Here is a 27,972-nt window from a genome sequence, read left to right as displayed (position 1 = left end):
TTTTCTGACATACCTTCTACTGGAAGATCGGGGTCCTGTAGAAAAAACTGTGTCAAAGTCTTGGAAAAAAGGTACTGGTTAAAGCTGCAAAAACAGTCAATTATTTTTTTTTAAAGTTATCCTGGCTTCTGTATAGTGATTAACCCATGTCAGGGACTAGACAGGAAAGAGGGCTGGGTCCAGGTGGGAAGGATTTACATTAAAATCAGTGCCTTCTGGGTGTCCAGGTACCTTTTGTTATCTGGGCTCTGGTTCTCAGTAGGGAGCACGTCATGATTGTCCTTTCAGGTATAAAGCAAGAAGGAATAGTGAAAGGGAATGGGGGAACTCTAGAATTGAGCAGAAAGATGTAGGCAGCAAATGTAAATTTGCTCCCTTTGGCCATGCACACTGTGGCATTAATGACAGGATCTCAATATATGGAGTTCTGTGGGACTTCTGCCTAGTTTAGGGCATAGGTTTGACTTACAGTAGGGAACAGTGAATAGGTGTAATTAGAACTGTATAGTATTTCCAGACTTTTGAGAGCTTAATTCTGCAGATCATTAGCACTCCTAGTAAGTGTTTGATTTTGAATATGGAGTCTCTGCTTGCTTTATGCTTATCTGTTGGGGTGTGTATTTAAACAATAAAAGATACATTCTGTTAAATAAGTACCAAAATATATGCAAGGTGTTCTCCCTACTTCCAAATCCAAAAGTAGCCACAGGTGCTATTATGGGCTACAATTGTTCTCTTCTTTGAAACAAGTGCCTTAAAAAAAATCTGGAAGATTTTTATGCCTTTGGCTCCTGTTAGTTTATTGCAGTGCCATTAGTCAACTGGCTAGATCAGGCTGATGAGGGGCATTGTAATACTTTATGTTTGCTGCTGATGTTTTCTAGGAAGAGTAAGAAGGTAAGTACTTACTTGGATGATTCAGCTCATTTGGCAAATGCAGAAAATCACTTCATAAAAGAAATACCGGAACAGCTGCAAACCATATTGTTTGAATAATCTGTGTCACATACACCACTACAATTTATTGCAGTATTGTTACACTCTAATTTTTGTGGGATAATTTTCTTTCAGTGTCCCTGAAGAGGCAGAGCATGCTGAGACTGTTTTTTTTACCTCAGATGCCAGTGTGAATTTTCATTTTGTTCTTTAATTACTAATAGCTTGTTGATAATCCAGCACTACTAGAAGAAGGGTGAAGATGATGATGCAAGTGGTAGAGGACTGTTTGTCACAAGGGGAAATTATTGGTTTGTTCACTTACATGAGTTGTATTTTGCTACTTAGCATCAGTCATAAACAGCACTGCCAGAAAATCTTGTGTTACTATGATAAAATCAAAATGAAGGAGCAAAAGCCACCTTACTGTCTGATTAAAAGTGTAGCTGTTGCTTGCAGGGTGGAGAATACAAACTGGGGACACCTTCAGAGCTGCAGTATGTGCAGCTTTGAATTTGAAAAAGCAGTAAGGGCAAGGCAGGCATGGCAGGACTATGCAACAGTGCAAGGATTTGCTTGTGCGGTGAGTACCACTGTCCCCTTGAGCTGATAGACAAGTGGTTATGCATAAGAACATACTCGCCCCTTTCCCAGGGAAAGAATTCTGTCTTTTCCTGTTCTGCCATCTGCTGTTTGGCACAGAGGCAGTGTGTTCTGGTGGGGGTTCTCCGAAGAGCCCTGCAAAGGTCAGATGGCCAGCAGTAGCTGTGGAGCCCCGGCTTTTACCTGCTTCTTGGTAAGTTATCAGTCCAGTGCTTTCAGGCGCTGCTTCTGAACTTCATCACGGGTAGCATCTCTGTACTTGCCCTTTACACCATGCTTGATCCTTCTGAACTGTGCACTTCTACTATTGAGTAGTGTGGCTGGTTTCTAGGCAAGCGTGTGGTGACTCCTTCCTGTTTTAATATAAATAATCAAGCAGTTGTATAGTGTTCAGTTGTGCGGTGTTGTTAAGCAGGCTCTCCTGATGGCATGCAGGCCTCCACATTTGTAACTGTGAGATCTAACGAGTAGATTGTCTTTGAAGAGTCCCTGTTGAGTTCCTTATTTCTTGTCTCCTGCTGGCTCCATAATGGTATGTGGGGGAGGTCTTGAAACTCCTACAAAGAGAGGAACTTTAGGCAGATACTGTCATTTGCTCTCTGGCTCTGGGTCTCTGGGAGAGTAAGGCAAGGAAAGTATCTGTGGTTCAGTAGCCTTTGTTCTCTCTGCAAAGGATACAGAGGAATGGTATTGCAGCAGTGAAAATCACGTGCTGCTGCCCTGTGCCTTGCAGACAGGTGAGTGGGACAGATCAGGATAGCCAGTTTGGGTCTGGAGTAGCAGGAGGAGAGGCCAAAAGGCATTTTTCTGCACCAGCCATTACTTCAAAGGTAGCAAGAATCAGAGGATGGTTCAAATCTGACTTTATTCTCACCCTAAGCCTAGCAGTTTATGGACACACCAGCTGGCCCCATAACAAGTAGCTGTGGCCTTTGCAGGATTGCAGCCTTCCATGCAGATGAGAAACTGTTGCACTCTGAGAGTCACAATGCTCAGAGCAGTTGTCACTTGTTCCCATGTAGTTTATATGTATGGTGCTAAACATAGTAGCATTTCTTTATTAGACCACCTAGTGATGTGGCCATTCTCTCCAAACACAGGGTATCTGAAAGTCGGAGAGTAGTATTTGTACATATGTGATCTTTCCTTGGGGCTTTTCTGAGTGAAAGAGTCTGACTAACAACATCTGAAATCCTATAATGTAGGAAATGGTTTATGACTTTTCCCATTTCCTCCAATTCTAAGTAATTCATTAGCAGACACTGAAAAAAAATAACGTGTGAAATCAGATACATTCTATTTGTGGCTCTTCAATATCCCATAAAGTAATATTAGCATTTCAACTAATTTTTAACAGCTGTATCTCATTTTGCATGTGTTTTTAATTTGCTGATCTCTTTCCCTATTTTATAATCTCATCCTTAAACCTTTCCTACTGGATCTTTCTGCCCGCCCCCAAATCTAACATGTATTTAAAACCTTCTTTTAAATATTTGCTGGTGACTTGGGTAGGGACCTGTTGTGAGCAGTATTACCAGCAGAAATTTTTTATTTTAACTGTGGATTGAATTTGGCTCTTGCCTTACTTTTTCTCCTTATAAAGTGCGATATGTGACACATTGTGGGAAGAATGGAATGTCTCAAAGAATTTTGTTCCAGAGGGGTTTTGCCATCCAGTTGGCTGAATTATCATGAGGCAGTGCATTTGAAAGTAATGGGATATGAGTAGCAGTTCCAGTAGTTGTCAAAATGACATGCTGGATGGTAATTTCTGCTGCGTGTTTGACCATTTTGTGCAAGGCAACAGCTTCTCAATTGAAAGAAGGGAGAAAAAGGATTCTTCAACTTGCAAGCTGCCAATGCATGTGTGTGATCTTTCTGAGAATATGAAGACATCCTGTTCCAGAGGTTTTCTGGTTGAATTCACACCTCTTTTGTTCAGGAAGCTGTTCCTATAAATTCCTATCCTTTCAATGTGGGAATGCAGTGCTATGAACAAGCTCTATTTTGACTAGCTTTGTGGTAATTCAGCCTTGATTCTTTCCCTTCCTGAAAGCTCACTGTATTCTTTTTTCCAGAGATTACTTGTCTGACTTGGCCAATTTCTCTTCAGTAGAATTGCAGCATAATGTGGCTATTTGTGTCATTTAGGAGCAAATCAGTATTTCAGCAACTTGTTAACAATAGATCTTCTCTAATTAATTGATAATGCACTGCGGAAGTAACAGATTTATGCTCTTGAGCTCGGTTCTGAAAGATTTGTAGAGGTAAAACAAGATTACAAATAAGTCATTATTATCATACTGATAACTTTTGTTCCCTCCCAGGAATGCTGTGGTTTGGGATTTTTGTAAATTTCTTGCTTTCTCTTCTGTTTTCTCCCATTCTTTTCTCTGAGCATGTTTTCTGTTTTTCTAGGACAACTAAAAGACACTGTACTTTATACGATGGGCAGCATTCCACTCTTTCAGGAGTATGTCATATTCCAATGGCAGAGCCGTTCTGCACCAAAACCAGAGAGGTTAGTGAATTTTGTAATAGTATTTAGAAATGTTATTTTTATGGTGCTTTTTTGTGATATAGTAGGCTATGCATTGTTAGAACACAGAGGCAATCTGCACCTCTTGATTCCTGTTTCTCAGATATGAGATGCTATTAAGGAAAAATATAACATTTGGAAAGCATGGGAAGTAAAAATCTTCTGTTTATAGGAGCTGTCTTCCTAAGGAAGGTATGCAGAAGATGTCAGTTGCAACCTAGATTTCCCTGGGGTCTTAACAACAGGACAAAAGATCTTTATTTATTAGGTAACACACCAAGAAAGCAGCAAAGTGGACAAAGGTGGAAGGTGGAATTAGGAATTAGTTCTGTTTTGGTCTGAATAAAAGTGTACCTATGGTAGAGGCACTTTACATAATTAATAGAGAAAATGAAATAAATAGTGCTTTAACATTCACAGACATTACAATATTGTATTTGTGCTTTTGTGCATTGTAGCAGTGGGTGGTGGTGGAGAGTTGAGGTTTAGTTTAAAGAATGTTAAACATAGAAGCAAGCCAAATTACAGTAGCTTTCTATTCTTAAACTGTTATTTAAAAGTTAAAAAACTCTTAGTTTTATCATTTCAAAAACAGTTAGACTAAGCAGTGTAAAACTGCTGTGTTTTCTACACCTGCATAAGCTGCTGGGAGGAGTGTATCTGTGGTTAAATATACCACCTTAACATATTCTTAGAGTTGAGGAAAAGGGAAGATGAAGATTGAACTGTGTATTTTGTGCTGTTGTATAACGCTGTGATCACAAGCTGCAAGGAGGTACATTCTCCAGGGGCACAGGAATTCTTAGAGAATCGGTCACACCCGTCTAAGAGACCTGCTGTCTGTGCAATCAGTTATTACAGCGAGCAGGACAAAGCTGAATTGTGAAGCAAGTGGCCCAGTCTGTACCCAGAGCATGTACAAATATTTGTACTACTGAGCTCTTTTGCCTTTGTCACCAATTCACTTCAGTGTCATTAATGTTTTTGTTGTTAATATCCACCAGCACATCCACAGCATTGCTAGTAGAACAATGCTTCAGTGCACTGAGAATCAAGGTGTTTTGCAATGAAGTAAAAGACATTTTAAATCGCATGAGGAAACAAACCACTGCATGTTACACATGTGCAGGCTTTTGCCCTTCTTCCATTGAGCAGCAGATTATGCAAAATACTTCATTTTTCATGCGACAAGAGCCTAGCCACAATGCTCTTACCAAAGATTAGTTGGTCTAATCACTGTAAGCATATGACACTCTAAGCATATAGTGTCTTGCTGACTTTGAGCATGACGGGTACAAGGAGTTCATTGAGACCTAACTGTACACTTTCTGAATTGGATTAAAAAAAGTGTGATTACTGAAGTGATTTGCAGTACTTCACACTGTGCCTCTTTCTCATTTTTTAAAACGATAAGTACCTACACATAAGCCATTTCCCAAGGTTGCAGGAAATATACACCAAGGCTACTTTTCATTCAGTTATTAAGTAGCTAGAGCTTTGGTATTATGTTTTTTGAAAAGCCAGCAGAGAAATGTGCCTTTTCAAACAGAGAAAAAATATTTAGGTACTTCCCAGTCTCACATGTGATCATTATCTCATTAGCCTATGCATTGTAATAAGCCTAACAGATGTTTTGAAGAACATGTGGTTTTGAGCTCTTAGTAAGGCTGAAAAGGGATACTTTCGCTTCATTTCAAAATACCAGATAAAAGTGACTTAAACTTTTTTCCTGGAATGATCCCTAAAAACTGTTGGGATCATTTCAGCCCAGTTTATCTAAATCAGGGAAATTTCTTAGATAAATGCAGTAATAATAATAATGCCAAAATTGTTGATGTAATAGACTATTTAAGGAATTTTGCATCAAAACATCTCAAAACTTTATATTCAATTACATTTGTGCAAATACATGAAAATACTTGGTTTATTTGATTTATGCACTGTAAATTAAATGAGAATCTGAAAGGAGTTTATCTTTTCTCTGGCTGCAAATTTTTTAATAACATGGGGTGTCTTCATTATTACTGCTTTCAGAAACTGCAACATCTTGGAGTAAAGTCAGAACTTTGTAAAGAGTTTCAGGGAAGCTCAACTGTGCTTTAAGTCAAATGACAATTTAAGTTGTCTATTGATTTATTAACAATGTGTAATTAATTGGCAATCAGTGAATCATGTGTTCAGAATGAATATCAGTAATATACTGCAATATTAAGTGTGATTAATCTTAGATTAACTTACAGCATGTTAATAAACACCTACAAGTTTTTAAGTGTCCTCTTGTGGCTAATCTCCAGAAGCTCTACTATACCTCCACACACATTTGCACAGTTGCATGCACAGATACCCTTCACCAGTGCACCTGGCTTACATGCACATCCACCCTCTTCTGGGAGCTCAGGTTTACCTGTTTACAAGCACCTGCAGTGGGAGGTGCGGGTACTCCAGCTTTATCTGTACTTGTGCTGCTCCACACATTCACTGATCCACAGGCCAGTGAGGAGGCATCCCACAGGTCATGCAGCATACTCAAGGTATTGCATTTTATTGCACCTGTGTATGTTGAGTGCAGGCTTCTCACAGCGTTTTGCACAGAGGCTGCTCCACCCAGCCTGTGTGAAGGTCATGGTGCTGACAAGTCAGCTTCTAGTGGCGTCAGAGTAGGTTTTCACTGCTGCTGTATTGTAAAAGCTCTCTCCTGTCCTGTCACAATTTTTCATGCTGCTTTTATACTTCTTTACAAGGTTTTCTTTTCTGTTGAAGGTCATTTTAAACAGATGTCATCACAGTTACTTTCTCCTTCCTACTCAGGATAGTTAGAGGTGTCCTAGTCCCACTTACACATGCTGGTATCCACTTATTCCTACTGTATCAGCTGGTGTTACCAAGGCCATTTACCAAGAAAGTCATGATGATTCTGCCATATACAAGGTCCTAGTTGGAACTGTAAAGATTAATGTGAAGTATGTGTTAAATGTGAGGTATACGGCTCAGTCACCAGCATGGGAAAATGTGATGATAATTTCTCTACACATTCCTGGAGTAGTCTTTGAAGTATGTGCTCATAAAATTTTACTTTCAAAGAGTAAATACCCTGTTACTGTTCTCACCAGCACAACTCCACCATGTGGTAAATTAGTGCTCCGTGGAGCATTTTCACTGTTCTGTTTTCAGTGCAAGCATAGCCTAAATATTATGCAAAAATCCTGTTTTCTGGTCTTCTTGGTCTGCATTGAAAACAGTAATCCAACTGATATTAGCAAAATCAGATGAGTTCAAGACAATTTCTGTTAGCAGAACTGTTAATTTATTTTGCTGGATGAGAAAACTGAAAATGATCCTTGGTTTTGGACAGCTGCAGCCATATAAAGCCATATATAAAGCTAATTTCTTTTGTATGTAAGTTTTTTGATGGGATGCAAAAGTAGTCCACCAGGAGAATTATTTCCCTTTCCTGATGTTTTCATGTTTTGCAGGTTCTTATTGAGACTGCCAAGAAGCTGGGGCTCCAGTGTCATTCCAAGGGGACAATGATCACAATCGAAGGCCCACGTTTCAGTTCTCGAGCAGAAAGCTTGATGTTTCGCAGCTGGGGAGCTGATGTTATCAACATGACCACAGTGCCTGAAGTGATTCTTGCGAAAGAAGCTGGAATGAGTTATGCTAGTATTGCCATGGCAACAGATTACGACTGCTGGAAGGAACATGAAGAAGCAGTGAGTGAAGTTTTTTTCCTCTGGGTCTTGTCTTGATCTGGATGAGAACCTGTAATTTTGATAAGACATCACATACTGAACTAAATCAGTTCGTACTTACATCGGTATCACTGAGTAATTCTGGAAGAATGATTGTGAAACTAAGAACAGAATCAATTGTTGCTACTTCATTCATTCTCATAAACTTGCCTTACTACTAGCAAACTTTGTCACCTCTTGTCTGAATCAGGGGGTCTGTGTGTATAAAGCTCATGAACTCTGTGTATGAGCTTGTCTTCCTGTAATTGAGCTGGTGTTTTTAATTTTGCAGCTCTGTACAAAACAATGTATCTGCTTTAGTTCTCTTATTTGTGTAACATAAAATCAGACATAGGCCCACAGAGGAAGTTTTTACTGGCTAAACAGATAGTGGCATTTTAAGGCTTCACCTTTTCACTTAGAGATGTCTAAGTTAGATGAATTTATTTGGGTATTTAAAATGTGTGCCATCAAAATTGAGAGACACCACTCAGTTTTACTCTGTTTCTAGGTTTCAGTGGATAAAGTTTTAAAGACGCTGAAAGGGAATGCAAATAAGGCTACTAGTATACTCCTTACTGCTATACCTCAGATAGGTTCCATGGAATGGACTGACACCCTGCACACCCTGAAAGTAAGTACACACGTGAGGCTGATGAGTACTGGGCATAATGTATGCATATATACACATAATGCAGGTATATGTTCCAAGATATTTCTGTTTAAGTCATAACAACTTAGATGTGGTGGTTTGATCTTGGCTGGATGCTGGGTGCCCACCAAAGCACCGTACTATCGCTCCCCTCCTCAACTGGACAGGAGAGAGAAAATATACTAAAAAGCTTGTAGGCCAGGATAAGGACAGGGAGGGATCACTCGGCAATTACTGTAATGAGCAAAACAGACTTGACTTGGGGAATTTTTTTTAATTTATTGCCATTCAAATTAGAGTAGGATAAAGAGAAATAAAACCAAAACTTAAAAACACCTTCCCCCCACCCCTCCCTTCTTCCCGGGCTTAACTTCAAACCCGATTCTCTCTACCTCCTCCCCCACAGCAGTGCAGGAGGATGGGGAATGGGGGCTGCGGTCAGTTCATCACGTGTTGTCTCTGCTGCTCCTTCCTCCGCAGAGGGAGGACTCCTCACATTCTTCCCTTGCTTCAGCATGGGGTCCCTCCCAGGGAAGGCAGCTCCCCACAAACTTCTCCAGTGTGAGTTCCTTCCCACAGGCTACAGTTCTGCCTGAACTGCTCCAGCGAGGGTAGTTTCCACAGAGTGCAGTTCTTCAGGAACAGACTGCTCCAGTGTGAGTCCCCCATGGGCTCACCAAACATGCTTCAGTGTGGGCTTCTCATAGAGTCACAGCCTCCTTCGGGCATCCCCCTGCTCTGGCGTGGGGTGTTACACAGGCTGCAGGTGGATATCTGCTCCACTGGTAACCTCCATGGGCTGCAGGGTGTACACCTCCTCCCCCTTCTCCACTGACCATGGTGTCTGCAGACTTGTTTCTCACACAGTCTCCATCTCTGTTCTGCTGCAGTGTGTTCTGCAGGGGTTTTTCCCCTTCTTAAATACGTTATTCCAGAGGTGCTACCACCGTCGCTGATGGGCTGGGCCTTGGCCGCTGGTGGGTCCATCTTGGAGACGACTGGCATTGGCTCCATCAGACGTGGTGGAAGCTTGTAGCAGCTTCTCACAGAAGTTGCTCCTGTAGCCCTCCCCCACTACCGAACCCCTGCCATAAAACCCCAGTACATTAGAGTAGATGCTTCAACAAACCAAATCTACTCAAGATGGGCAAACAAATTCATTAAGACTCTCACAAGCTTTATTGCAAATATCTAGCTTCAGTTTTACAAGAAGTGTTACAGAAGTGTAAAAAAAAAAAAAAGGACATCTATATATGGTTGATGAAGTGTTATCTTTCATAGCACAGATAAGATAGCAATCTATGTAAGTATACAAAATAAATAACTGTACCTCTACTCAGCTTTAACTTAGATCTTAGAAAAATGGAGAGCCAAGCAGAGAAGACTGGACCAAACCAAAACTGTTGTGCTCTCTTTAATATGTAGGAGGAGGGCAGTCTGTTACAAGATGTGAGTAACATCCAGTTTGAAATCACTAGAACTGTGTTCTCCCACAAGTTTCAGATCCACAATGCATGAATTAAAAAGATGGAAGAGAAAAACATTTCAAAATGTATTGGTGAGAGAATTTTTAGGCAGAACATTTCTTAGACGAGAGTTTACTTCCGTGTTTTGCATCACCTCTGTTTCACAAACATGCTTGAGATTAATCTGTGGCTGTAGCGTAGAACAATGATAAAACAGTTTGGATGTCCAACTTCTTGATGAGCTTTTAATGACAAATAGCTGCTTCCAAGAGTACAAGAGTGTGAAGCACAAGAGCAACTGAGGATTACATTGAGGCAGCATGGGAGACAGGAAAAGAGAATTGGAATGTGAAAGACAGAGGGCAGACACAGGTGGACCACAAGGATCTCAGTGGAAGCAGCAGCAGTCTGAAAAGGAGGAAGCTTGTTGAAGAAAATTATCAGCAATCTCTGGTAACGCTCTCCTCTCTTAGGTTCTTTCGTTCTCTTTTCTGAAAATCACTGTGTTGACTGAAATTGGAATGGCTAAGAAAGATGAACACAAACATGTCAGGTCTTCATATACCTGAAAATGTGTCCCTGAAATTCAGCTATCAGCAGAACTGTACATACTGTAAAAATCTTCCATGTCTTCTGACTGGGATCAAATTCTCAGGTTTGTTTCCAGTCTGGTTCTCTTGCCACCTCTAGTCAGGTTCCTAAAGGAAAGACATTTTAAGGAAAATTTACCCTAGATACTTGCAAGCATACTTCACCAGGTCAGGTTTGTGGAGGTTCTCCCTGGAATGAGTCTTTTGCTGATTCTTCACTAGAAAACCTACTTTTTATTAGGAGGCCTTGGATTGTGTTTATGATTATTCCTTAGCTGATTATCTGAAACAGCTATTATAATGTCCCCTCTATCCCTCTATACATTTGTGAGAGGTAACTGACTTTTCCCTTGCCCCTTTGCAGTCTTTAGGCAGTTGAGTCATTCATGAATAAGGGAGACAACAGAATGAGTATTCCTTCTCCCATGTAATACACAGAAAATATTTTCAGAGGACTGGACCACACTTTTTGTTTAATACAGATGACTAGCTATACAAAAAAACGGTCAGAGTATGAACAAAATGTGCTAGATATTCCTCAGCTACCTTGAACGTGCTGGTAGGCAAGGAAATTTCCCAAGTATGCTTAAGTACTGAGGGATCTGCCTGCAGTTCTGCCAGGTGTACTTCAGTAAGCAGTGTCCTGTTGCTTTCCTTTGCATGATTGTCTTGATTCTTCATTGGGAGTGAAATAGCCAGTGGATGGAAAGAGCTGGCACTGAGTTTGTAAGTTTCCCCCTTAATGAGTGCTAACCCTTCTTTCAGTTCTTTGTCAGCTGTTTAAAACACCGATTCAAGTGCTTCCTCCAGCTCAGTCCCTGAAGTACTGTTTGCCGAAAGCAGAAAAAAGAAAGTCCATTTTAATGTAGCTTCTTAAACTCTTTCTCTTAAGCATCTGCTATTGCCTGTTATCAGTGATGAATATTAAGATAGTTTCACTCAGCCTTGGCAATTCTTACATCTGTCCTCTTTGATGATAGTCACTTGATCTGAGTGATGATATACTGAGAAAGGGAGTTGATCTGAAGGTATTAGAACTGGAAATAGGAACTAGGCATTGGTAGTGGGGACTGGGATTTTGTGTCAGGAGAGTAGGACTCACAGTTGTTTCTGATTCAATGCAATCAAGTACTCCGGAAAAGTGACTGAAAAGTCTGATACTTTGGAGGCTTTCTCTGATTTTACTTAGGAAGGGCAGGAAAGGCTAAAAATCTGTTTTGTGGCATGAAATGGTAGTAAAGCAGGTGAAGGATTGGTCCTAGGCTTCTGTGTTAATGAATAAGGAGAGAGGCGCTTTTGCAGTACAGCGAGGAGATGTGCCTCTGTATGAGTGTGTAGTTGAACCATAAAGAGTTTTTTAAAACTATTCCCTTTGTAGATGTGAAGTGTTCTGTGTATTTTACTCCAGGATTTTTGAAGGTCAGATGAAAACTGAATGTTTTTTTTTAACTGATCTCTTTTGGAGGCACCTTTTCTTTGAGCTTGAAAGCAGTGCCTCTTGTGTGCCCTGTGGTAACATGGTAAGGAGCACAGTCAAGGAGCAAGACTGCAGCTGGTACTCTGCTATCAGTGACAATGTAAAGCCACGCCAGCCTTTATCCAGGCCACAGCTGGGCCTCTTAAATGGGCATTTGCCAGTGTCTGTTTCTAGTGTTCAGGGAAGTGTGTGAAACCATGAAGCTCTACATGGACGCAGCTTTTCCTTTCTGAGCTTTGTAATCTGGCTGCTGTGACTGAAGGAACTTTACAAGGCAGGAGAAAATATGCTGCCATTCTCTTTGTCCAGCTGCATTTATCTGTTTCCTGCCATGGAGGTGTGCATCCCACCCACCCACACACAGGCAGCAGTGTCACCTGTGAATCTCACAGTAGTCTTTAGGAAACAGTGGAGTGTTGAAGCAAAAATCTCCAGGGCCTGCCATCCATTCATTTTCATGTGTCTTTCCATCTGTGATTTGCCAGTGAGTTTAACTGTAGTTTGAAAGTTACCATTTTTTAACTTTCTAAGATGTCTTCAGGCCAGTATTTCCTGGCTCTGTCGCTGTAAAAAGATACCATTCTCTAGGCTCAGATTACATAAGCTTGAAAAAAATTTTGGAGTAAACTTCTCTGCAGGCACAGCATCTTCCTACAACCTGTCATTCTGAGATGTGGCCAGGGTACAAAGCCCTTACTCTTTCAGAACAGGCTATGACCAGATTGTATTTATGACATGGATCAGGAAACACAGATGGTGCTATTGATTACAGTGGTCCAAGTGATTTCTAGCTGGTGTCATGGAAATTTCTGGATAGGGTGGGTCAGCCATGGATGATGTACAGCTGGATCTGCTGTTCACTGAGAAGAGTTTAGTGAGGCAGTAACCACTGGCAGTTGTTGCTGTAATGCTCATGAAACAGTGGTGTTCAGCATCCTTCGGGGAGCAAGGAAGGCAGTTAGCAGAGTATGGATGCTGGAACTGAGGTGAGCATACTTGGGTTTAACCAGTGAACTCGTAGGTGTCATCTCATGGGAGGCAGCTCTGAAGGGGCAAGGACCTCCAGAAAGCTGGCAGCTCTTTTAAGTGCAGCATTGGCCAAGCACAGGAGTGGTGCACAGAAAGACTGATCAGGAGGTTCACTTGGCTGAACAGGAAACAGGGCTCTAGTGTGAAAATGCAGCATTCAAGGGTTGGAAGCAGGGACAAGCTACAAAGAAGGAATCGAGAAGCAAGAGCAGACACGTAGGGATGGTTTCAGGGGAATCAAGGCTTGCCTATAGTTGACATTTGGAAGGGACATCAAAGGCAACAACCACTGCATTGATATGAAAAGCTGACAAGTAATTACGGCATCGTTGTTGAATGAAGTATATGAATTAGTGACAGCAGAGAATTTCAGAAGGGAACCAATATAGTAGATTCTTTCGTTGGTAGGCAGAGTATTGGTGAGAGAGGAGAAACTGTCTTGTTGAAGAGAATTTTACCTCATAACAACCGGGAACTGAACTCTGTGCCTTTACTCCAGTAAGGTTCAAACCCATGAGCATAGGGAGAAAATCTGTACTGGGATGGTAAAAAGAGTATCAGGTTAGAACAGATTTTTCTTTACAGTGTGATTGTAAGAAAATCAGCTTGTGGTAAGGTGTCAGAGCTTCTGTGAATACTCCTCAGGTAAGCTGCTTGACTCTGTGAAGACACCTGCTGGTACTACCTGCCTTTTTTGAACTTCTGTACTAGCCCAGGTCAACTGGTATTTGTCAGAACAGTGTTGTACTTTGATAAGAGAGCTGTGGCAAGTGAATACTGTAGGATAGTTTAGATTGGGTAAGGTATCTGTGAAGGTGTTTCAGCACACTTCATCACTGACATACTTTAGTATGTTTGGTAGCTAACAATTTAAAGGGCATAAAGGTTAACATTTTTCAGTCATTTTTGTAGTCTATCACAAACTGAAACTGTCGTTTGTAAGTTATGTATGTGGAGCTCTGATCTTCTAAATATTCTTGCATAGTTTTCTTCCTTAAAAATATCTCAGTGAAATCAGTGAACATAGTTATGTGACCAGAGTCCGTTGACTGAAATGGATTAAGTGGAGGGGGAGAGGGAAAATTCATCAAGACTTAAACTGTAATTAGATTGGTCTATATACTGTGGTCCTTGCAGGCTAAGGATCTCTCAAGAAAGCTGAGATTGAAGTGTTTCTCAGGTCGTACCCTTGAATGTGGCTCATGTCAAAGTTGCCTGTCCCTGTATAACTCAAGTGTTTTATTAATGCGCAGTCAGTGCACCCTTAGAGAGAGGTTTCTGTTCTTCATAGCTGTACTTCAAAACTGAAGAAGAAACATATAGAAATAACTTTTTTTAAAGGAACTTCAATTTTCAGAGCATTCTTACTGTATTTGTAAAAAGCTTTCTATGAATGTGATGCAGGTAAGCCAGTAGGCTAGCCTTAAAAACAAAAAGCAAGTTGCACAATTTTTCATTTGCAGCTTGTGAGCCTGAAGTCCTTACTTTAGTGTTTCTGCAATGTGATTGTTGTTCACAGTACCAATAAGCCTGTTACATAGGTTTAAAAAGGTTGTAATGACAAGTCCTTGGAACTGTTGTAGGGTAGTATGCCCTCCCTGTAATTCTTTCAACTCTTGTGGTGCGGGGGGATGTTGGAGGCACACATGGAAGGAGTTATATCTATTTGTAATCCAAACTGAAGTCTGTATGCCTTTATACTGAAAAGTAGTTCTGCTCTGCATTGGCAGAGGAAGCATTCATCTACTTTGACTTTGTATTTCAGACGACAGTGCAGTGTTCGGTCATCCTGCCAAAGCAGTAACAACCTGGATGGACCTTGAAGTTTGGGTGTTCACAAGGAAGAGTGGATCACTTCCAAACTTCCAGAGCTTTTAATATCTTCAAAAATTGTTACAAGCATAAGAACGGAGTACATGTTGACCAATGATGATGTGTAAGAGAGCTGTTATAATCTTTATCATGCTTGATAATGTATAAGGTGGCTAGTTAGATTTTGAGTATGTTTTGAACTAGGAATACCTTTACTGTCAAGCTGGATCAGACAGCAGCTGAAGAAGAAAGTCAGTAGCGAGTTATCATCCTCTATTCACTGACAAATTTTAGTTCATGGAAGAAAGGAAAGGCTAGGTAATACTCTGTTGCGGTTTCATAAAATAAGATCTAAGAAAGCAGATTCATAGATGAGCTATTTGCTTTGCTATTTCTGGCTCTCATCTTTTCCTTCAACAGTGCAAATGGTTACAATATTAGACTATTTTTATACATTATCCATATTTTTTATTTCAGTGATTTTTCTAAAAAGCAGTGGGTTTTGTTTATGTGCTATAAGACTAGAAGACACGGTTTAATAATTGTGTCAGCTCTTTCACAGCAACAGTTAATGCTGAATAAATGAATGTTCTCATTAAAAAAATGTATGTAATGCCTAAGCCAAATTTGTGCCTGAAGATGTACTTACGTGACTCACAAGTAGTACAGAAAAGTGTGTTGCTGCCAGTGTCCTGAACACTGTGCTGGCCCTTTGCTCTTCGTTTACCTGACTCTGGTCTAGTTTTTGTTTTAAGTGATGAATGTGCTCGAGTGCTTTGAATGTATGCATTTTGTTTTTTAATACAATTTGACATCAATAAAAGAATCTGTCTAGTAAATAAAACAAATGAAAGCTATGCTTCTCCAAACCGTGTGGAAGTTGGGGGTGTTATTTACTTCTAGTTATTAGTGAGTGAATTTTGGTTGTCTGACTGACTTTGCCATTCATGGAACAGGCTGTTGGTGGTGATACCTTGTAAACACCGCTTTTAGAAAGACCATTTTTAGAAAATACTGTGCTGCTTAGAACTTCAGGTTCAAAGTCCATGAAACAACAGGGATTGCTGAGACAGAAATGGATCAGAATGTAATCCAAGCCTAGCATGGGAAGATCAGAAACATGAAGGGTACAGATTCTCACAGTAATACATAAAAAAAAAAGAAATTAATACAAAGGAAAATAATTTTTTTAAAAAGGCAAGTAAAGGAAAATAATTTTTTAAAAAAAGCAAGCATATAATCTTTTGAGCTTGCTGGTCTTGTACTGTTAGATGCCCAGTCTCCTGCTGTGAAAGTCTTTCAATTTGAACGTTAACCATCACAGAAACACGGTGGGATAACCTGCATGACTGGAGTGCTGCAGTGGGCGGCTGCAAACTCTTCAGAAGGGCCAGGCAAGGGAGGAGAGGCGGTGGGGTAGCTCTGTGTGTCAGGGAAAGTTTCGACTGCCTAGAGCTGAATGATGGTGACAGTAGGGTTGAGTGGTTATGGGTAAGGATCAGGGGAAGGGCCAACAAGGTGGATACCCTGGTGGGAGTCTGTTATAGACCAGCCAACCAGCATGAAGAGGCAGACAAAACATTCTACAAGCAGCTGGGAGAAGTCTCATGACCACTAGCCCTTGTTCTTGTGGGGGACTTCAACCTACCAGGTGTCTGCTAGAAACAACAGAGCAGAGAGGAAACAGTCTGCGGGGTTCCTGGGGTGTGTGGAAGACAACTTACTGGCACAGCTGGGCAGGGAGCCAGCCAGGGAGATGCCCCGCTGGACCTGCTGTTTGTGAACAGGGAAGGACTGGTGGGCAATGTGGTGGTCAGAGGACATCTTGGGCATAGCGATCATGAGATGTTTGTTTTCAGTTCTTTGAGAAATAAGGAGGGGGTCAGCAGGACCACTGCCTTGGACTTCTGGAGGGCCAGCTTTGAACTGCTTAGGAGCCTGATTGACAGAGGCCCTTGGGAGACAGTCCCAAAGGGCCAAGAGGTCCAGGAAGGCTGGGCATTCTTCAAGACAGAAGTCTTAAAGGAGCAGGATCAGGCCATCCATGTGCTGACAGATGAGCCGGTGGGGGAGAAGGCCGGCCTGGCTGAACAGAGAGCTTTGGCTGGGACTTGAGCAGTGGGGGAAAAGGAGAGTTTAGCACCTTTGGAAGAAGGGGCAGGCAACTCTGGAGGACCACAAGGATGTTGTGAGATTATGCAGGGCAAAGATCAGAGAGGTGTAAGCCCAGCTAGAGCTCAGGCTGGCCACTGCCGTAAAAGGTAACAAAAAATCTTTTTATGAATATGTTAGAAACACAAGGAGAACCAAGGACAATCTTCATCCTTTATTGGATACAGGGCGGGAACATTGCTAAAAGAGTGAGGAGAAGGCTGAGGTACTTAATGCTCAGCTTCCCTCTGGGTCTCAGCCCCCTGAGCTGGAGGACAGAGATGAGGAGGAGCAGGATAAATTCCTCACAGCCCAGGAGGAAACCTGCTGCTCCACTCACACACAAGTCTATGTGGCCGTGTGAGATCCACCTGAGGGTACTGAGGAAGCTGGTTGGGGAACTCGCCAGGCCACTCGCCATCATTTATCAGTAGCCCTGGCTACCAGGGAGGTCCCAGAAGGCTGAAGGTTAGCCAACATGATGCCCACCTACAAGAAGGGCAGGAAGGAGGATCTGGGTAACTACAGGCCTGTCAGCCTGACCTCAGTGCTGGGGAAGGTTATGGAGCAGATCATCCTGAGTGCCATCATGTGGCATGTGCAGGACAGCTGGGGGATCAGGCCCAGCCAGCATGGGGTTATGAAAGGCAGGTCCTGCTTGACGAACCTGATCTCCTTCTGCCAGAAGATGACTCTCCTAATGGATGAGGGAAAGGCTATGGATGTTTTCTAACTGGACCTTATTAAAGCCTTTCACACCATCTCCCACAGCATTCTCCCGGAAAAACTGACTGTTCAGGACTTGGATGGGTGTACTCTATGCTGTTAAAAGCTGGCTGGATGGTCAAATCCAGAGAGTGGTGGTGAATGGAGTTACATCCAGCTGGTGGCTGGTCACAAGTGGTGTTCTCCAGGGCTCAGTGCTGGGGCCAGACCTCTTTTAACATCTTTATCCACGATCTGGATGAGGGGATCAAGTGCCCCCTTCAGTCAGTTTGCAAATGGCACCAAGTTGGACAGGGGTGTTGACCGGCCTGAGGGCAGGAGGCTCTGCAGAGGGACCTGGTCAGGCTGGAGCGATGGGCCCAGGCCAGTCGTGTGAGGTTCAGCAGGGCTCAGTGCCGGGTCCTGCCCTTGGGTCACACCAGCCCCACGCAGCGCTACAGGCTGGGGCAGAGCGGCTGGAAAGGGCCTGGTGGGAAAGGGCCTGCGGGTGCTGGGTGACGGCCGGCTGGGCAGGAGCCAGCAGTGTGCCCAGGGGGCCCAGGCGGCCAGCAGCACCCTGGCTGGTGTCCCCAGCAGTGTGGCCAGCAGGACCAGGGCAGTGACCGTCCCCCTGCACTGGGCACTGCTGAGGCCGCCCCTCGAACCCTGTGTTCAGGTCTGGGCCCCTCTCTGCAAGGGGGACGTAGAGGGGCTGCAGCGTGTCCAGAGACGGGCAGCGGGGCTGGGGAAGGGGCTGGGGCACAGGTCTTGTGGGGAGCCGCTGAGGGGGCTGGGGGTATTTAGTCTGGAGGCTCAGGGGGGACCTTGCTGCTCTCTACAGCTGCCTGACAGGAGGCTGTGGGCAGGTGGGGGTTGGTCTCTTCTCCCAAATAAGAAGCGGTAGGACAAGAGGAAACAGCCTCAAGTTGCGCCAGGGGAAGTTTAGATTGGAGATTAGGAAAACTTTCTTCACTGAAAGTGTGGTGAAGCATTGGAACAGGCTGCCCAGGGAGGTGGTGGAATCACCATCCCTGGGGGTATTTAAAAAAATGCATAAATGGGATGCTTAGGGATGTGGTTTAGTGATGGACTTGGCAGTGCTGGGTTAATGGCTGGACATGATGAACTTACAGGTCTTTTCCAACCTAAATGAATGTATGATTCTATGATATTCTCCCTAACAAAACCAGTGCAGGTGGTTTTCAGGCACTGCGGAAAATAGCTTAACCAACTTCCCATATTTCCTAGTGTTTTTTTAAAGAACTTAAGATTGCAGGAGCCAGAGCTTTAAGATTGACAGGAGGAAGGCTACAGACCTAACATATACTACACTTCATACCTAGCCAAATCAGATGGCTAGCCTTAAAAATGGTTTTCACTGTTGTTATCTTTGCCCCCAAGACAGTTTTGTTAAATGGATTGGAGCCATAAAGTTCAAATTTGGATGTTCTAAGAGAAAGTTGTTTCTTGGTTTCCATTTTCAGTCCCTCTTGGGTTTTTTTTACATTCCATAGTGCCATATAAAGATAATTGTTGTGTTAATTTTCTTGGTTTATGTACTAAGTACTTACAGTGACACAGGATAGTCATAGAGCAGGTCCATAGGTAGTGGAATTTTATTATACATTTCTGTTATAAATTATTCACTTCACATGCAAGGCTGGGTGATAACACTCGGTAAGGACAAGGAGTTGGCTGGATGGCTGCATCCAGAGAATTACAGTCAATAGTTCAATGTCCAAGCGGAAACCAGTAACAAGTGTTGTCCATCAAGGCTCTGTACTGGACCAGTACTGTGTAATATCTTCATCAACTGCATAAAATAGTGGGATTGAGTTTGTGAATGACACCAGGCTGAGTGATGTGGTTGATCCACTAGGAAGGGATGCCACCCAGAGGGACTTTGACAGGCTTGAGGAGTGGGCCCATGCAAACCTCATGAAGTTCAACAGCACAAGGTCCCACACACCTGGGTCAGAGCAACCCCCTGTACCAATACAGGCTGGGGGATGAAGTGCTTGAGGGCAGCCCCATCAAGAAGGACTTGGGGGTGCTGGTGGATGAAAAACTGGACATGAGCCAGCAACGTGTGCTTGCAGCACAGAGAGCGGGTGGTATCCTGGCATGTATAAAAAGAAGCGTGGCCAGCAGGTCGAGGGAGGTGATACTGCCCCTCTGCTCCACTCTGGTGACACCCCACCTGGAGCACAGACAGCATCCAGCTCTGGAGTCCTCAGCACGGGAAGGACACAGACCTCTTGGAACAGGTCCAGAGGAGGGCCACAAAAATTATCAGAGGGATGCAACACCTCTCCTGTGAGGAAAGGCTGAGAGAGTTATGGTTGTTCAGCCCAGAGAAGAGAAGGCTCCGGGGAGACATTGTTGTGACTTTCCAGTACTTAAAGGGGCTCATAAGAAAGACGAGGACAGACTTTTTTAGTAGGGCCTGTTGTGATAGGACAAGGGGCAATGATTTTAAACTGAAAGACAGTAGGTTTAGGATGGACATAAGAAGTTTTTTATAATGAGGCTGGTGAGACACTGGAACAGGTTGCCCAGAGAAGCTGTGGATGCCCCATCCCTGGAAGTGTTCAAAGCCAGGTTGGATGGGGCTTTGAGAAGCCTGGTCTAGTGAAGCCTGGTCTAGTGGAAGGTGTCCCTGCCCATGGCAGGGGGGTTGGCCAGATGACCTTTCAAGGTCACTTCTAACCCAAACCATTCTATGATGCTATGATACCTGTTTGCTCTGTCAGCATAGGCTTGGTATTTGAAGGTGTTTCGTGCAGAATTAGTATAAAGTCAGTAACGTGGTGGTAGTGTGTAGTGTGGTTTTGCAAACTTTAGCATGCATTTTATACTCTTTGAAATGTATTAGGAAATATTTATCTAGCAGACTACACAACTAAGATGGTAACTGACAAGAAAGGCATAGGTAATGTTTCATTATATAAAGAGAGGTTAAAAAAATGGTCCTAATTGTCCTAAACAGTCCTAAGAAATTTATTGAATTTATTGTAGGAGGTACTGCAAGTATGATAGAGAACAAGAAGATACACGTTTCATGTACTGCATTACCAAAACCAAGTACATTCTAGCAGAGAACACTGGTCATCCTTAAAATGTCTTTGATTTGACAAGAATGAGACAATTACATGACTTCACTGATATAAATTACCTCTCTTCTGTTTGACCGTCTCTCCATGACAATTTTGGTTTTATACAGCCCTCATTCAGTCCGTTTGTTGTGATGGATTTGAAGTGCCTTCTTGTGGTGCACAACATTGACACCGCTCCTATACTGTAACATCAGAATCAGTGTTAACAAATACTAGCTTGGGGTTCCTGGTTTACCATCTTGGCCTGGATTACAGGATATAGGATGCTAAATTGTTGATGCATAGTTTTCAAACATCTCAGGCTCCAAAATGAATGCCTCTCAAGGTTGACTGACATCATTGCTCCTCTTACAGAGACTTTGTCTTCTGTATGTTAAACGTAACCTGTTACACCGTTCCTGCTACAGTTTTACATTTGACATCTCTTATACCAAATATTGCCTCTTACAAAAATTAAGAAAGCTTTCAAAAGGACCTTCCAGGACCTGACTGTTTGCTATGTGTATGTTTTCTGAACTGAAGCAAATGAAGCAGTTTCTTTGTGAGTAAATTATGTGCCTCATGTAAGATGGATTAGAACCATGGAAAGCCTAGCAAAGTAGTAGCTAATGAAATTTAACTTTACATTTTTCAAGCCTAGTTGTCATTCCTCAGTGACATTGTCCTAAACTAACTCATTGATTTGTATGGCCTGAATGCTTTCAAGGCTTCTGGGGGAAATATATCACCCCTAGAGCTAGCAGGAGCTGCAGAAGAACACGTCAGTCTTTCATGCTCCACTTCATGGCAGGATTTGCCATGGGGGAATAGAAAAATGTGGCTGGGAAACAGTGGGTATGTTAGAAATAAATGCTGAAAGCATAGTTTTCTTCCCCACATATACAAAAGGGAGACTGAATGGAAGTAAGTGATTGTAATTAGCACAGGTGCACAACACAGGAGCATACTGGTATTAGCCAAGAACTGGGAAATACAGAATCAGTAGCCAGCTGATTCCTTGTAGAATTTTCCACTGGATTCCAAAGGAAATGCTAGAGCTTGGAACTACATGAAATGTCCAGACCCACACAGACCACAAGCAGAAGTGTCACTGCAGAGTAAGCTCAACATGCAAATAACAAATGCAAGAGGAAGACATACACCCACTTGCAGGATCTTTTGTCCGACTGTACCACCAGTGGCATTCATTAGAAGTTCTGCTTCATCTTGGTGCATGTGTCACAGGCAACAGATTTCCTTTGAGTGAAGAGACTTCTGGATATGGATGTGGTAGCAATCCGACCCAGACAGCCCTTGTCTATATTCCAAGCCAGCACCCCACACTTACTTCTGTTACAGGTGTTTGCTGTCTGTGACTGTGGAGTTATTGTGTCCTACTTTGCTTCTCACTGATTGTTTGGATGTTGTGTTTTGTTTACCCTGGCTATCCATGGCTTTTAAAGTCCTTTTTTCTTGGAGGAGATCTCCATTTATTTTGCTTGGAGCATCCTCCAGTGTGTGTGTTAACAGTATAATTTACTGATACCAATGCAATATTGTGGGTTCGAATATGGCACAAACTAGACCATGAGGCAGGCCATTTGGTTTACCCTTTTCTTCCCTTTTCTATTTCCTCTAAATCATTCTGCACAGCCTAACATTGATCTGTTTCGCTACTGTGAGATTGCCCACTCATATGTTATTTTCACTTAGATAACACTTCCTGCTGTTTCACATTAACAACACCAAAGCATCGCTCAGCATCAGCACAGGTGGCATGTGACATCAGAGTTTAGCTTTCATACTAGTATTCAAAACAGACCCAAGAGCGGTTGGGGTTCCCAGAACTGTACCCAGTGTGAGAGTGTTTTCTTTATCAAAACCAGATGATTATCAGTAAGGGGGGAAATTAATTCAGGAGGTCATCAGCACTGGGTGGGATCAACCCTCTAAGACGTAAATTCTGGCTTAACTGTTTTAATGACTTCCTCCTCTCCCCACTATCATTGCAATACTGACTGAAGCAGGACAGTGCAAGAGAATTGAAATTAACACTTAATCCATCATTCTTTTGCCAAAGTCTGCAATGTAGGTAATTGTCAAGTTCTCCACCACCCTTGCTATGAATTGGCTCAGGCAATTTGCAATGCAAGACCATGCATGACTAGGCATAACTGGAAATACGTTTTCTGTCATAAATTCCTGTTTTCTGTCAAGGTGTCATAGAGGAGGCCCTGCTGCATGAATTCAGGAGATCACAAATATTCCCATGTAGAATTGTTCACAGGTATTGGTGGGACTTTTCAGCTCCCTACAGTGCATCTTGCGTACTGATGGGGCTGCTGTCCCCCACCTCTCCTTTCCCTCCCTGATGCTTATTTTTGTTCTCGCTCCAATGCACATCAAACTCCTTTTTAGGTTTCATCAGTTCACAGAACAAACTACCAAAAAATGTAGTCCTTTCCCAAAAATGGAATAGCCTCCACCCTATTAGCAAGTTAAAGCAGGTCATGAAAGTATGCAATGTGTGCATCAGCACAATGGAGCTGCATGGCCAAGTGGTGAAAGAAAAGGGCTTTTCCTTACAGCATCTGTGAAATATGAGGTCTGCTAGCTGCCCTGGAACTGCACTCCAAAAGAAAAGCAATTTCATTTCCAGCAGTCTTGAACTGACTTAACAGTCTTGAACTGATCCTGTTTCTATGTGAAAACCTTTAGGGTGAAAAAAATCAGACTTTGGTTTGTCTGTTTTCTGCTAATTCTTGTAAATGAACAATAAAGTCATTGTTCACTTGACTGATTCCTAGCATACAAGTGGCCATCTGGACCTCTTGCTCTTTGTTAAATTGAATGGGAGAAAATAACACTAGTTTGGTCTTTTTACTGAAAGAGAGTAAAAAGATTCTATGTAGGTAAGAAAGCCCACACTTGACTCTGTATCTGTATTTTCTATTGATTTTCAATTTTATTCTCATGAAACCAAGCAATAAGGAATAACATTGCTCTTGTGATTACCACCGAATACACAACCTGCTTCCAGAAACTTTAGGCAGGCATGAATGACACTATGACTCTTCTGACTCAGTCTTCTATTCAGGGCAGAGCCAGGTAAATGCCTAGGATCTCAGTAGCAACACCAGAAAACAGAATGTTTGAAATTTATGTGGAATAAATCTGAGTAGAAGCCAGAAGTTTCTCCATTTTTTTTAATTACCATCGTCTTTTTTTTCCATGGCTAGCTAGACCAGGATTTTCTAGAAATTGTAATTGACTGACATGAAACACAAGAGTAACTTCTGCATGCAATTTTTGTGAACTAGCTTGCTGGACTAGTCTGTTTGCAGTATGTTCTTTTTGGATGCATGCACTTCTCAGTATTTTCAAATGTCTCCTGCCTTATGGCAGGCTCTCCTCATGGAATCAGGTTTCTCCTACATATTATTTAGCATAAAATTATTTAGCTTGACATGCAGTAAAATAGTTTGTCTTGCTACCAGTGAACAGAACTGCATGAACATTTACTGAAAACTGGAGAAGGAGACTGAATGTAAATGAAGTACAGTCATATATTGTAACTTGTGTGCTCCTATACAGCTGTAGAAAAGCAATGGATAATGCAAATCTGTAGAACACTGTGATGTCCACAGTGTTGAATAGCATTGCTTAAGGAAACAACATGATTTTTAAAAAGCAGTGGTTTCTATGTACATCTTGAAAAGAGGAAACAAAAAACAAAAAAAACCCCCAAAGTTTGGGCACAGTGTTCGATCCCCAGATTTAGCAACATATGGAACCAAGAATAATTAATGCCTGTAGTAAGTGAAAAGTATCTTGCAGAACACGTGAAGTCTTTTGATTAGTTTCCTTGTTTGGTTTCCTACAGTATGGTTCCTCTAACTCAAGGAGGAAGACATTTGATCTCATGGAAATCTTCTAATTTGACCTTAGAATCAGTGGTTTATTAATTAGCCCTTTATAGGAAGCAACTTTTGTATGGGTTTTTATCCACTGTGTAAAAAGGTTCTGAAATACATTTTATTTGTTTTCATAGTATGGTCCAACATTGATAATCATTCTTTTGCATCTGCCTGAAGATAAACGAGCAAGATAAGCCAGTAAGAGGAAAGCAATGGTAGGAGTGGCTTTCCTCTTAAAGTGCATGTGAGAAGGACAGTGGAAGCAGCTCTGTCCTTGGACCTGATCTATAGTCGAGACAAATTCTCCACTTCATGGTGTTATTAATACCTTGGCTTGACTCTTAGTTCCTTCTCTGGTCCTTAGGCTGCTCAGAGCCTAAGGTGAAAACAGATGTAAAAAACCACATAAAGCTAGCAGTGTTTAAATGCTTGATCTCTGGAAGCAAGGAATGCCCTCCCATGATTTCCACCAAACAAGGCCCACTGTATGACTGTAAGTGCCATTGCTCATCAGCCATGTGCACTGGATGTCTGCAGGGATGAGCTTTGTTTTAGAAGCCCAACAAAACCGTTGATCCATGTTGGCATGCAGTGGGGTAGAGGTAAATGTCCATTGTGCATCCTTTCAGGCTTAGGCAAACTCTGCCATATTTGTCTGATCTTTTTCCTGGCACCTCTTCCCTGAGCTGGACCTGCCTCTTTTCCCCATGTTCTGGCCACTCTGTGCCTCTGCCCCATTCTTCCTACTCTCAACATGCCTGTTTCTGACCTTTTTACCCAGTCCATGCTGTCAACCACCAAAGCCACGTAGAGAAAAAAGTGCTTGTCCTGGGACTTTCCCCACCTGGGAGATCAAATTCATATGTTCCCTCCCCTTCCCAAGGAGCAATGTCTCTGTGCAGAAATCACGTGTAGGATGCTGTGTCCTGAAAAGAGTGACTACAGCAATGGCAGCATGAGCTACCTAGTTTAGTGTTAGAAAGTAGGATCTTTCCAATATCATAACCTCTACTGATGGTGTGAGCTGAACTCTGAACGTCTTGCCCCTGTGGTCCTTTGTGGGAACTCTTTCCCTGGTTGCACAACCCCTGGATAAAGCAGTACATACAAACAGGGCTTCTCACAGCCCACCCTCAGTCCTGAGCTTACATTCACTTACCAAGGACAATGCTGGGTCTAGCAGCAAACAGCTGTGTATATTTCTGTGAGGCAGCCTGAAGCCTCTAGTTACAAGATTCTTGGTTTTCAGCTTGTAAGGACCACCTCACATTTCACTTCCTCTTCCTAGGCTTTCTCCAGCACAGAAACACTTTCTTAGCAAGTGTTTCTATGAAAAGAGTGCAGGTACTTATGAGTACATGGTAACAAAGAGAGAGAAATGTGGAAGAATTTGTTCTCTGCTCTTTGTTCCACAGAGATAAAGAGTGTTCTGTCTTAACTTTTGCTCATATAGCATCTTAAAGTATTCCTACCTCTTTTTCCTGTAAGTTGGGGAGGGGGGTGGGGGGTGGAGGAGAACAAAAGAAGTAAAAATGGTTAATTACTTCAATGAGTGTCAGACTAGGACTGAGTGAGACCTGATTAAAAATAAGTATCTAGAACCACTAGGTATATCATCCCTCATCTCTACTGCTGGGAGTGGTTGCCCCACCAGAGCTCTTGTAAAATATGCATGTCTTCAGAGGTCCTCTCCCCAGCACCTGGTTCTGTGGCTTACCTGTCCCACCATCAAATTCCTCAGTTTCTCCTGCGAAGGCTCTGAGCACTTCCACTTTCCTCCTGAGACTCACAGTATTTGAGGCTTATTTTCCATGTAAGTAGGCAGAGAGGTTAATGTATTGCCACACCTTTGGCCCAGGCAAGGTCAGGTGATCACTTTCTTTCCTGAAATGCCTTTTGTTTTGCACTTCTGTGAAGGTTTCAAAAGCTGTGAACGAGATATGTAAAGCCTATGAACTGACAGACACAATAAACTTAGGTGAATTTGAAGGGGGTTACGCCTCTTGTAAAGCTTGGAAGTCCTGTCCTCAAAGAGTAAATTTCCAGAATGTGTAATAGAAAAAAATTTGTTTTTCTAAGTGCCATTACCATGAAGGTATTTTTATTAAATATAAAAAGCCTGAGAGAGGAGACCACAACAGAAAATACCTTAGTCAAATTATTTAGATCTGGCGTTCACATGCAATTGAAGAATGCTTTCTAACACATAGGGCTGCTGGCTCCTTGTCTAAGAGCGAACATTTATGAAAGAAGGGAAAGCAGCATAAAGCTGCTACCTCAGTGTGGTGAACCTATCTTTTTTAAGACTTTTTAGAGAGACAAAAAAAGCTGTGAATATTTTTTCACAGAGGTTGGGCTGGACAAAGGGAGGAAAACCTTTTTCTATACTTTGCTAAGCAGTGCAAACTCTTCCTTTCCTCCCTGTTCATGGTGCCAGTGCTGAAAGTTGTGCAGGCTGGTGAACGCCTTGTCCGTTCAGGCACTTACCAGACTCACACCACCGCCGAAATCACTGCGTGTATCTCTGTCCCAAAAACTCTTCATCCTCGTCAGACGACATCCCCAGGAAACCTGGGGCTACGGCACCTCCGAGGCCAAAGCCCTAGGAAGGTCAGGCTCTTTCCGCACGGCTTTCCCGGGTGGGGAGAGGCTGCGTGGAAAGCTCGTAGGCACCCTGGCGTGAACGCTGCTCCACCTGCCATGTTTCCGAACGGACTTCCCGGGGCTCCGGCCCTCCTTCCCGCAGGGAAGGGGGAGCCTTCGGCGGACAGCCGGCGGGCAGGGCGGTGGGCAGCGGGGGCTGGGGCGTCGCGGGGAGCCCAGAAGATGCAGGGATGCTCTGCGCCCCGCCGCTCCGGCCGGGGTCCGCCGGCCGCTAGGACCGCCACCTGCCCTCCGCCCCAAGCATCGCAAGGCTCAGCTGAGTTCCCTCCTGCACGCAAGCCGCGGGGACGGGAGAGAAAAAAACCCCCACCTTCTTCCCACCCTACCCTGCCCCCGACCCAGACCGATTTGCTGATCCCTCTCCTGCCGGCCCGCCCTCCGGGCTGGGCTTGTCATCGATTTGGTCCCCAAAGATCTAGGAAGTCACTTTTTTTTCGTTGGTTGGTTTGGGTTGGGTTTTTTTTGGTGAGAGAAAGGTGACTTTTTTCCTTACCACCCCCGCCCTTCTATTTTAAAGAAATGAGCGGCAGAAAGCCGTTCCTCGGTAAGCTGGAGGCGAAATGACGGTGCATGGGAGCACTTCTGGCCCCGTGCCGGCGAGCACA

General features: G+C 43.0%; 1 protein-coding gene across 4 annotated transcripts in view; it reads left to right on the top strand.

Annotated features, from left to right (window-relative positions):
* The window catches only part of MTAP (methylthioadenosine phosphorylase), a 45,597-nt gene that overhangs the window by 16,967 nt on the left and 658 nt on the right, over window positions 1–27,972 (top strand). For 2 of the 4 annotated variants that reach the window (XM_055790544.1, XM_055790547.1), the window contains 4 exons: window positions 3,958–4,060; window positions 7,552–7,791; window positions 8,321–8,443; window positions 10,187–14,782. In XM_055790544.1, the coding sequence (XP_055646519.1) occupies window positions 3,958–4,060; window positions 7,552–7,791; window positions 8,321–8,443; window positions 10,187–10,279 (559 nt within the window). In that variant the 3' untranslated portion in view covers window positions 10,280–14,782. The other 2 variants (XM_055790545.1, XM_055790546.1) reach the window with 2 other exon arrangements.

Source organism: Falco peregrinus, chromosome Z, assembly GCF_023634155.1.
Source record: "Falco peregrinus isolate bFalPer1 chromosome Z, bFalPer1.pri, whole genome shotgun sequence".
NCBI classification, from domain to species: domain Eukaryota; kingdom Metazoa; phylum Chordata; class Aves; order Falconiformes; family Falconidae; genus Falco; species Falco peregrinus.
The sequence above is the reverse complement of the archived record's forward strand: the minus strand, read 5'-3'. Positions and strand labels throughout refer to the sequence as shown.